Genomic DNA, 12,346 nt, shown 5'->3' with positions numbered 1-12,346 from the left:
AATAATTTGCTTATTTTTCATGTCATTGTATTTTGCAGGGTATCAAAATGATAAGCCATGTGCCACTCTTAATATGTGATTCAATGTGGTATATCGTGAATATTATATAGACTTTTATCTAACTTTGATAATTTTGGATTTGTACGCACAATAAACTGTTGGTGTATTAAGTGCCGAATGAATAAAGCACCTGAAACTTATGAAAGCGTATTTTACCATTTGTGAATCATCATAATTAAAACATTACGTCCTGCAATATCACGAGCCAGTTAAAAAAAAATATTGCGTTTAGACACCCCCACCCCCCAAAAAAAGTAGTCCCAAATGCGGACTTTTGATTGGTTGAACTTTAAGATTGAGTTCGATTTCAACTTCTTATGCAGCAGGTCCCTGATTAGATGGGAAGCAAGTAAGAATTTGTCTCTAGGGAATATTGCACAAAAGACACAAGACACCCCTCCAAAAAAAAAACAAGTGGAATGCCTCTGGCCGTCTCACCTGCATCACGCGGTTCAATATAGCAGCAGTGCTGACTTTGAATACTACTCTAACTCGCACAAGATGTTCAGTGATACATGGTTACTCTTATGTCCACTTTTTATGAACTAGACCAATAAACTTACAGAGATTCACCAAAAAACCCCAACATGGCCAAAGTTCATTGACCTTACATGACCTTTGACCTTGATCATGTGACCTGAAACTCAAACAGGATATTCAGTGATACTTGATTACTCTTATGTACAAGTTTCATGAATCAGATCCATAAACTTTCAAAGTTATGATGGTAATTCAACAGATACACCCAATTCGGCCAAAGTTCATTGACCTTTGACCTTGGTCATGTGACCTGAAACGTGCACAGGATGTTCAGTGATACTTGATTACTCTAATGTCCAAGTTTAATGAACTAGACCAATAAACTATCAAAGTTATGATGGTAATTCAACAGATACCCCTGATTCGGCCAAAGTTCATTGACCCTAAATGACCTTTGACCTTAATCATGAGACCTGAAACTTGCACAAAATTTTCAGTGATGCTTGATTACTATTATGTCCAAGTTTCATGAATCAGATCCATAAACTTTCAAAGTTATGATGGGAATTCAACAGATATCCCCAATTCGGCCAAAGTTCATTGACCCTAAATGACCTTTGACCTTGGTCATGTGACGTGAAACTCATGCAGGATGTTCAGTGATACTTGATTAACCTTATGTCCAAGTTTCATGAACTAGGTCCATATATTTTCTAAGTTATGATGACATTTCAAAAACTTAACCACAGGTTAAGATTTCGATGTTGATTCCTCCAACATGGTCTAAGTTCATTGACCCTAAATGACCTTTGACCTTGGTCATGTGACATGAAACTCTAATAGGATGTTCAGTAATACTTGATTAACCTTATGGCCAAGTTTCATGAACTAGGTCCATATACTTTCTAAGTTATGATGTCATTTCAAAAACTTAACCTCAGGTTAAGATTTGATGTTGACGCCGCCGCCGCCGCCGCCGCCGTCGCCGCCGCCGTCGGAAAAGCGGCGCCTATAGTCTCACTTTGCTTCGCAGGTGAGACAAAAACCAGCAAAACAAATCCTATATTTTCAGATGTCGGGTAGCCATTAGGGTTCTCAAATCATGCAAGTCCCTTCCATACCACGGTGTGTTTGCCTTGGCCAATCCATTACTTCAAACTGGTCTTACGCTTCTTTACATTTTTTTTTTTTGGGGGGGGCGTTAATGTGTGTCCAGATTCGGTCATAAGGTCTTGCTGGGGAGGGGAGGGTAACCTCATTCGATTCACCGTGCTTTACTGTGCCAATGTTTACATTTCTACTCCCATGGCAAAATGGAGAAAAGAAAACTCAGAGGCAAAGAAACAACGCATTCTACATGATAGGTTGTATATAAAACATAGTTATATTTACATCGATAAAGAATATGTTTCAAATATTTGTGAAAGGAAATCCAGCCTTTTGAAATATCATCGGATGAACACGATAAAAGAACCATTGTATCTGCACATATAAGTCGTCGGAAAAGAACATGAAATGAACATGCCCATACAAATTTTCCAAACCATTCTTTTATTGCAATTTTACATAACACCTATTAGATATTTGAGATATATGTAGACATGTCATTTTCCAAATTTCGTTGTGTTTTCAAAGTTCGAGTGTTTTATATAAACAGACACACATTCAAAAATACATCTGGCACAGACCTTAAACATTTATCATCATTATTTACCCATTTCCAACTATATTTCCGTATTATTTAGACAATTTTTTTGGTAATTATTTATTGAAAAATATGCAACAAAGAGCACACTATACGCTGAAAAAAAATAATTTCCAACTGTTTGCCTTTTTTCAATTCTTCTCATGTACAATAGCAGTAAACGAAAAGACCTTTACAATAACAGGATTTTACCTTTCATATTATATTTACGAGAAAATTCTTTGGTACTAGTACGTAATTATAAGTAGTAATATACAATAGTACTGCAGCAATCAAAATTTATACTGATACACAGTTTAACTCTTTTCAAGAATAACGATCATTAATTATTTCCTTCTATAAAAAGAAATAAAATGCAACCATGCTGGTGAATTTACGCTTTGAGCATTAGGCAAGATTGTAAGATATTAGGATGGTACAACTTGTAGTTTGCATAAGTATGACGAAAGAGAGTGGTAAACCTTGATAAAAGTTTTGAAAATGAGAATTGAGCGGTTTTCACGGGGCTTGCAAACGATTTACGCATGGGCGGCATCACAGTGATCTCCTATATCTTTTCAAGCAGTAATAAAACAAAGGGAGAAAGGGAAGAACGAGGGAGAAGAGTATAAAAAGAGATACATTGGTTGTGCAATTTATTCTACATAAGAGAAAGATGATATCATATTTAGGTCGCCTTGCCTCCAAACAAATTATCATGATACCGCCCCCGATGCAGCAACAGTTCAGAAGCTTCACAGCAGTCAACAGTCCCCCTACAAATAGTAAATAGAAATATATCTAGCTATCCATCTTGTTTCGATCCGTTAACTTGGATTGAAGGAAGCATGTCTTATCTATAGAGTTAGCCAAACATTTTGTTCTAAATGTCATGAATGTTAGTCTGTTAATTACATCTCTTTTAAGAGAATTCGAAAGACACGTTTCCAAAGTACACACACATTCACACATCAGTATCAGTTTATTTGCAACGCTTTGACCTTAACCCTGACTAGGCCGGGGGAGGGGGTGAGCTCTGAGGGCTAAACACCCCCCCCTTCGATGCTTTGCGCGATGAGTTAAAATGACGAAAACATTTCTTCGCATCGCCTTTCCAGACGCTTTTTTCCAAGTTTCGTGTAACGTTTGCGATGCTCTTTTAGTGCATGTTAGAAAAAAAAAAATGGAAAATCCATTGCAAATTCTGATCCGAGCTAAAATGTATAAATGTATCATTATTTTTATATTTCTACTGCTTGAAAATGAATTTGATCTACTGTATGTTATCATGATTGAAATAGTTTGTTACGACGGTTTCCATCAACAAATATAACAAAAAACCTAAAATATCGTCAAACAAAGCAACACTTGAGAAAGTATAAAACAACATTGTAGTTTTCCCATACAGCAGATTGATGAGAATATCTCCAAGAGTGTCAAGACCCATAATTCTAATATTTGAACCTTCATTTCTTGAATTAGAGCAGAATTCAGATCATGCTGATTCCATGCATAAATAAGCATTAGAATAATCAATGAAATCATAGTATTATCAAAATAATAAAATTTGGTAGATTATGTTAGGGACGGGCGTGTAGATTTCAGGCGCGACGGTGTGATCGACGACCGAGATCCGCGGGTGGGGGGGGGCGCTCGCTCCCAGCCCCCTCCCCATTTGTATTCTTAACTAATTTACCATGGCCTAGGAAGGGTTAAAATCAAACGTACCCATAAATCGGTTTACTTCGTTAAAGTCTCGGAGTTATCATATCCCTTCTTTTATTACAATGTTGCTCGATGTATTTCGCTACGCGTAAAAGTCGAACTTCATCAAAATGGCGACCAACAAGAGTTAACCCAACTGGAAGTCCATTGATTTTACCAACAGGAATGCTGATAGCTGGGTGCCCAGTAGAATTGAACGACTTGGTATTTATGGCACAAGCAGAGCTCATTTTGAAGTGATCTGAGGAATAAAAAAATACAATGTCTTTGAAATTAAACTCGATACATTTTCCTCTCAAAGAGAGTCGAAATTGTTTGGAAACTATAAGCGGACGCTTTTGAAGTTTATGGGCAATCATGAAATTTACCTATATAAACTTTAAAAGTTTTGCTCTGTCTTTTTTTTGCTAATTACCAACCACTGCATAATTAGTTATGTCATTTAACGTGAGATTTTGCTCGATTATGCCTTTATTGATTAAAGAAAAATTAACTTGCCTTCGATGGAGCAGTCATCGGTGGGTAGCTTTCTAGCTGTATATGGCACCGTAGGCATCGCCAGGATATCTACGACTTGAAAAGCTGTATCGTAAGCATGTCGTAGTGCTAACACCAAGTTGCGACCCTTAGCGTAGAAACGACCCCCGTAGTTCTTTTTCAAGTACTCCCCAAGAAGTCTGGTCACCTAGAAAAGACAATTTAAAAAGACATTTATGATGCGTATAACCCTTATTCTATTTTAATTATGTGTTTATTCTATTAGGTGCTAAAAAGAAAAAAGGGCAAAGAGAGGAGGAAAAAATAGCAGGATGACGAGTGAATAAAGTATGGTGAGGTGTAGGAAACAATAAAAACCAATTTCATATCACTATATATAGTTTAGCCGCTCGCGCTTCGCGCTCGTATTGCCTGTCCGATGAGATATATCTTGCTCGATGGGCCGATATGGAGCTTCAAAAAATCAAGTTTGAAGTCAATATAAAAAACAAATTTCAGATTTCATTATTATGGTTGATTTACAGATAATGGTCCAAATATTAACATTTTCAACTAGCGATTTGCGCGCACATTAATAATAATATATTAACCCATGCATCCTACTGATAATTACAAAAGTGTCTAAAATGTCCAGTTTTCATGCCTCAATATCAACAAATTTCACGCTCTCATTAGGCTTATTAGATTAATAATCAGATAATAAAATTTCATGAATTCCTAATATTCAAATTTTCCCCTATTTCAGAATGGAATATTGTAAAGTTTCATCTCGCGCTTAGGAAGAGGAATAGAAGATAGTCATCATTTTCATATATTGACAAAATGTCCATGTCCTAGGTCAAATGATAATAAAAATATCAGCTCATTTCACAATTTTCTTTCAAATAGTGCTTAAATTTACACTTTTTTTTATATCGGAATATTAAATATTTTCAGCTCGCGCTTCGCGTTCGCATTATTTCATTATTGATTTTCATGATAAAAATGAATTCAGAAAGCAAGATTCTGTCTAACTAATGTTTATTGAGATACGCAGCGTGTTCTTTATTTAAAACGTGCTTAAATTATCCGGCTTCAGATCAGAATATAAAAATTTTCTGCTCGCACTTCGCGCTCGCATTTTTAATGTAGTAAGATACTTAATTACCTATCCTTTTCATAAATTGCAAAACATGATGAGAGTGTCCCGTTTTAAGGTTTGAAATATTAATTCTTTTTGACGCACGCTAGGCGATGGCATCCATTGTTTAGTTATATACCTTTCGCGATCATGATAAGAAATGCTTAGAATGTCCATTGTTTAGGTCGGAATGTCAAAAAATTTCAGCTTGCACTTCGCGCTCGCATAATTTAACTGTTGAAATATGCATCGTCTTCATGGCCAACTGCAAACAGTCCTTAACAGGGCCCTTTTCGATCAGGACAAAACATTTATGAAAAATTTCTGCTCGTGCTTCGCGCTCGCAATAATTATCTAGTCACATACGCATCTTCGGGATCACAAAGATTGTTCGATTTTCAGGACAAAATATAAGAAATTTCTATTTGCACTATTCAAACAGGACTTATGAGACTGTCATATGTTGTTTTATTAGAATAAAGCTTAGCAGTGACTGTTAGGACTACCCCTTCAAAGAAACAAACAAAAATCAACTTTGAGCGGCCGATCGGGGAAAATATGGGTTCAATTCAATTTATGGGTGAATTTTTTCGCCCCCCATAGGCGAAAGCTGGATACGCCTCTGACATACATAGGTATGCATGAATTTCATTTATCCATCGTCTAATATTTAATTTGTCATTATCTTTCCGTTGATCTTTATTATATTCAATATTCCAATATCTTTCAAATCATTTATTCTTTTTTTTTATTAATTCCTTTATCAATCTTTCTATCATATTTATTCATTCATTTATTTCTTCGTGATTTAATATATTAATTTATCTATCTGCTAATATATATCTATTAGGTCCAATTCATTCATTTTTTTTCTTTCTTCATTGTCCATTACTTAATTTCTTCGTTATTCTATTCATGATTTTAATAAGATCGTTTGAGAGAAGTCGTAACCGTAACGTGCGTAATCATAATGACTGTAAAGTTGACCGGTATCTTACCTTTATTCTATGTGTAACATCATTTGGTCTCGCTTGGAATGCTTTTGATACCTGTGATATCATGCTAGATGGATAGTAACCTTGGTGACCGTATCCACCACCTTAGTTAACACGAACAAAAAGAAGATGATTAGTCCACGTCTAGCAATACAGATATAATAGACCGAGACCTACTATAAATAAATTTTACTATATTATCTTCATGTTTTAACATATAGTTTATTTTTCTCTAGGAAAAAAAAGAAGAAACTGAAAAGTGTACTTTATTACACGAGTGTGGAATTGCTGCTTTAATGTACCTTCTTTTCCTCTCTGCATGCGGAGCCGGTCAAGATATTATTCGATTAGCATATAACTGTAATAGGCCTATAATATATCAAAATTCTTAAAGTTTATATATATATATATATATATATATATATATATATATAATATTTACATCATAACCCATTTGTTACCTCTGTTCGGTTTTGATATTGATTTATTGATTATTAGTGGCTTCAAGCGATTTCTTACGGTTTTGTTTGGGGGAAAATAAATCAAAAGCCAGAGTATATAGGCTTTATGTTGATAGACTGACCTCCATTTTGAAGTAACGCTGCATTGATTCCCTCAGGGGCAAAACAGGCGAAAGCCATATAACCTGAAATCAATATTGTTAGGAAAAAATGACGTTTAATCTCTTGAACCATTTTAGTAACACCGCCGTTTTCTTGCCAAATTACATCATTGCCCATTTTGTCGCAAATATGCAATTACTTTGCGTGTAATACACTCTCAGAAAAAAATAAGAACGATTGGTTGATCTACCCACTGTCGTTTAAAACAAAAACTGCATGTTAAAGTAATTGAGTATTGAAATTCTCTTAACCAACCCGGTAGGTTGATTGAAACATTTCTACAATTAGACATCATATAGGCACACCGAATCAATGTAATTAAGTGGAAGAAGACTATCAGCAGTATTTGAATTTTAGAAAGATTTAAAGCTCATCGATTTGAATTCCAAACTTCTGTCCCTATACTTGTCTATGAATGAAATTTTCAACAACAAAAATAACCACAAAGAAAACAAGAAAAAAATATGGTGCTAAAGGACGTGAAGAACCCCCCCCCAAAAAAAAACAAACTCAAATATTAAATAGGGAAAACGTCAAAAGAAAAGATTGACAACACAGTAAACAAAAACAAAGGCAGGTAAAGTCAGCTTTATAACATTCGTGTCTCACCTAGTTTGTGCATAGGGACAGAAATGTCATCGACATGTGCTCCATGCTGTTTCAGCTGCATGATAATATCAAAAACTAACGATTTCACTTTAGAATCTCCACAATCAGTAGCGAATCCTTCGATCAAGATCCCGATTCTCTCATCGTCAATTTGACAATTTTCGATCTGAAAAAAATAAAGTGAGTTTATAATTAAGGAAATGAATCGAGGAAAGAATGGTAGTTTGATTAAAACTAAATTATCATGATTATCGTCTGAGTCTAATAAGAAACGGCCCTCTTTCCCCATTGTCTCTTTTTTTAGTAATCTTTTATTCACTTCTCTCATAAAACAAAATTGAACATAGTAAAATATAACATTCATGATCATAAATTCATAAATTAAAAAGCGATATCGAATCAAATTAACCATAATTACAAAGTCTGATTTGAACTTATAAATATTGTGATTACATTTGACAATTCTTAACAAAAACTTAAGTTAAACAATGTCATAAATAAATTCTAAATCAATTCAATTTGTTGTAAAAGTATCTGATATACATTCTTTTCTCTTACATATTTATACATAATACATATGTCTAATTGAGAAAAAAAGTACAACCTAAATCAAATTATTCAACATATGTTATTTATTACAAAGAAAACTCTGTAAAGAAACCTGTAAGTTATTAAAATAATATGAGATTTATGAGAGAAGATTTACTGTTGATAATCTTCGGACCTTCCCGCACACACACACACATCCCACCACCATCACACTCAACACAGATTCACGCACAAACACCCCCTGCCCACACACCCTTACACACAGGGTATACACGCAGGGTATATCGATCACCGTGAAGGGTTAATCCACGCTGAAAATAATTATAATAAAAAAAAATACAGCATCATTCAAGATTTCATTGAAATCAGATACAACGTAACACTAAATGTTTATTTTGATGAAGCAGTTTTATGTACGTCACGTACTTACGGATTGTCGAAACCGATTACTGTATTCTCATAGCCAGACCGAATGAGATTGTGGATATTAAAACAAAATAGATAGACATAATCATCGCAGAGGGGGGGGGGGGGTACTCGAATTATAAAATGATTATGTGTCGCACCAAAACATGGGCGGAAATCCCAGGAGGACGCGTCCCCCTACCAAAAATAGTAGGGGGGGGGACACAATATCAAATGTCCCCCTATCATTTTTGGTCTTTTATGATGGAGAAAAATACATCATTCACAATGGAAATAATATTTTGGACTAAATGACCTAACATTTTTGGTTAAAACTTTTTTTTTCAAATGACTTTACATTTTTTGGTGAAAACCTTTTTTTTTGCTTGTCAAATTTTTTGGGGTTAAAATGACCTTACATTTTGGGTAATAACTTCTTTTTTTTGCTTGTCAAATTTTCCAGCCCCTGGTTCCCCTACATTTGGGGACAGATTTCCGCCCATGCACCAAAAACTCGGGAGCTCTGCTGGAACTAAATTTTGGTCTCCGAAACTGCTCTTGTATCAACGATTGCTAAAAATGCACGGCATAACTTCTGTGTTTCAGAGCGTTACATGAATAAGCATAAGATTGTTCATGACGTTTCTGCGCGATGAACCAATCAGCGGCCTCCAAATCGCCGTGCAGAGCTTGGGGAGTAACATAGGCTATACAGCGTTTGCCCAATATATCAACAAGTGGCATTGTCAATTTCTTAGACATTTCAGGTCAGATTAACAGTCTCATTGCATGGAGCGTGTCCCCAACGGACATATTTCGATTGAAAAGAATATATTGTAGAAAAGTCTTGCATAGCGGAAAACAAAAGTCTGTTGCTTGATGTATATGCTCAAACTTTTCTTTTCTTACCTCTTTTGTGTATTGTGGTACTTTGATATTTGGATGTTGTCTATGATCCAGACCATTATCATACCCTGCAATGACCTGAGGTTGGAAGAAAGTGAGAAAAGTTTATTAGAAATAAATTAAACACGCATTGTCAAATTATACAACAATATAAAACAGTATACAGTACCAATTTTTCAAGTAATTAAGTCAGTTTTGTGTTGGTTGTGTTATACAACTTTAGTTAGGTTCTTTATTACTTTATACCTGTCATTTTAGCCCTTTTATTACAAAAAAAAACATTGTGTATATTTAGCTGTGAATTATTATGAAACCTAAAGTGATAATTGTAAGGAAGTATAGGCCGGATAAAAATGTTTTTATAAGAAGTCCCCATGTACTGTACATAATCAGTATACTAGAAATCAATGCAATATGAGATCAGAACTGGGTGGAACAGCATTATATTCGTTGAATGTAAATATTGATACAACTGTTGATAGATCGTTAAAACAATTTTATGAGATTAGGGGCCCGTTTCATGAAGAGTTACAACCGGAGTTACAATTGCTGAAACTTTGCCATTATATGGCCACTACCATGGTAACCTTGATTTTGATTAGCTGCTGAGCCCTGTTGCCATGGCTGTTGCCAGTGGCGTAACTACGGGGGGGCATGGGGGGGCACGTGCCCCCAATCGGCTGGCCAAAAAAACGGGATAAAAGGGAGAAAAAGAGGGAGAAGAAAGAAACGTAATGGGAAAGAAGAATTTATTGTACACTATAATGTTATATTATATTATATATGTTGTGTTATAAAACATAAGAATTATTTTCTTTCATAACTTCATGAAACATAGTGCTCAGGGCCTATTTGTTCATTATTCCTGGTACTAGCATTGTCTGTCTAACGAGATATACATGTACAATCATGTTGTACCAAAACGTCCTGTTTTCAAGTCAATATGCACCAAATATATTTCATCGCACTTCGAGTTATTATTGTTTTATGTAGTGACATATGCTTCTTTTCATGACTACTTAAAGTGATAGCCCCATTTTAAGGTCTGCATATAAAAAAAATCCTGTTCGTGCTTACGTTCGAATTAAGGGATTGATGAGATATGTCTGCTCTTCATGAATTCCTGAAATCGGTCCTTAAAATGTCTCTTTTTCTAATGTAAATATCAAAAATTTTCAGCTCGCGCTTCGCGCTCGCATCATTTGTTTAGTGAAATACGTATGGTCATAGTAGATTCCTACAAACAAGCCTTATAATGCCCCTCTTCAGATCAGAAATTCCTATATTTTCAGCTCGGACTTTGCGCTACTGAGATGCGTATGATAATCATGATTAATATGACTACAAAAAGCTCTTCATGTGTTTGAATGTGATTCTAACAAAATCAGCAATCGCTTGGCACTCGCATTGGATGACTATGGTGAAAAATGTATACTCTTAAAGGATTAAAAAAAAGAAATAGTCCTTAAAATGTCCCTGTTTGGGGTCAACATATATAAAATTTTCAGCTCGCGCTTCGCGCTCGCATCATTTTGTATGTGAAATACATATGGTCTTCGTAAATTCCTACAAACAAGCCTTAAAATGCTTCTCTTCAGGATTGAATTTCCTAAATATTTAGCTCGCGCTTCCCGCTCGCAATATTTGATTAGTGAGATGCGTATTTTAAATTATGATTACAATGACTACAAAAGGTGTTTCGTGTTTTCTCACAATATCAGCAAGCGCTTGGCACTCAAATTAGATGAGTATGGTGAGAATAACGATATGTATTCTCTTATTTGATTTCTAAAAATAGTCCTTAAACTGTCTCTGTTTGGGGTCAATAAAACAAAAATTTTCAGCTCGCGCTTCGCGCTTGCATTGTTTGATCAGTGAGATACATTACATATCCGTTTAATGGCACAGTCCTTAAAATGTCTCTATACATGAATAAGGTCAATAGGCCTATACCTGGTAATTGAGCGCGCTTTGCGCGCTCACTGAGAGATTAAAAATTTTTGCTGGTGCCCCCCCAATGCCGTGACCCACGGTACGCCACTGGCTGTTGCCGTATTTGCAAAATTACAACTTACAACAGTTGCAGTCATTTTCCAACAGTTGCAACTCGTTTATGAAATGTGCCCTTGGTTTGATAATAACGAAACGATAACTTAAAGGACAAGTCCACCCCAACAAAAACTTGATTCGAATAAAAAGAGAAAAATTCAACAAGCATAACACTGAAAATTTCATCAAAATAAGAAAGTTATGACATTTTAAAGTTTCGCTTCATTACACAAAACAGTTATATGCACATCCCGGTTGGTATATGCAAATGAGGAGACAATGATATCACTCACTCTTTCTTTTGGATTTCATCAAATGAAATATGAAATATTTTTATTTTCTCGTCATTGTTATGTGAAATGAAGTTTCATTCCTCCATGAACACGTGGAATTCCATTATTTTAACATTTTGTGCTTGAGGCAAGGAGGTCCTATAATCATCAAATTCGTAAAAAAAAGAAGTATATTTCAAACAATAAAAAACAAAAGAAATGGTGAGTGAGTGGCATCATCGACTCTCTCATTTGGATGTAACTGGCTCGTTCATATAACTATTTTGTTGAAAATAAGCGAAACTTTGAAATGTCATAATTTTCTTGTTTTGCATCCGATTTTGATAAAATTTTCAGCATTGTGCTTGTCT

General features: G+C 35.1%; 1 protein-coding gene across 3 annotated transcripts in view; it reads right to left on the bottom strand.

Annotated features, from left to right (window-relative positions):
• Positions 1-3,294: 3,294 nt before the first annotated feature.
• LOC121411157 (amidase-like) overlaps positions 3,295-12,346 on the bottom strand; it is a 30,702-nt gene continuing 21,650 nt past the window's right edge. For all 3 annotated transcript variants that reach the window (XM_041603699.1, XM_041603701.1, XM_041603700.1), the window contains exons 8-13: positions 9,658-9,732; positions 7,795-7,960; positions 7,146-7,208; positions 6,566-6,666; positions 4,448-4,634; positions 3,295-4,190 (exon numbers count right to left, since the gene is read on the bottom strand). In XM_041603699.1, the coding sequence (XP_041459633.1) occupies positions 3,973-4,190; positions 4,448-4,634; positions 6,566-6,666; positions 7,146-7,208; positions 7,795-7,960; positions 9,658-9,732 (810 nt within the window). In that variant the 3' untranslated portion in view covers positions 3,295-3,972. The remainder of the gene's footprint in view (positions 4,191-4,447; positions 4,635-6,565; positions 6,667-7,145; positions 7,209-7,794; positions 7,961-9,657; positions 9,733-12,346) is intronic.

Source organism: Lytechinus variegatus, chromosome 3 (assembly GCF_018143015.1).
Source record: "Lytechinus variegatus isolate NC3 chromosome 3, Lvar_3.0, whole genome shotgun sequence".
NCBI classification, from domain to species: Eukaryota; Metazoa; Echinodermata; class Echinoidea; order Temnopleuroida; family Toxopneustidae; genus Lytechinus; species Lytechinus variegatus.
This window is presented reverse-complemented; position numbering and strand designations above follow the sequence as displayed.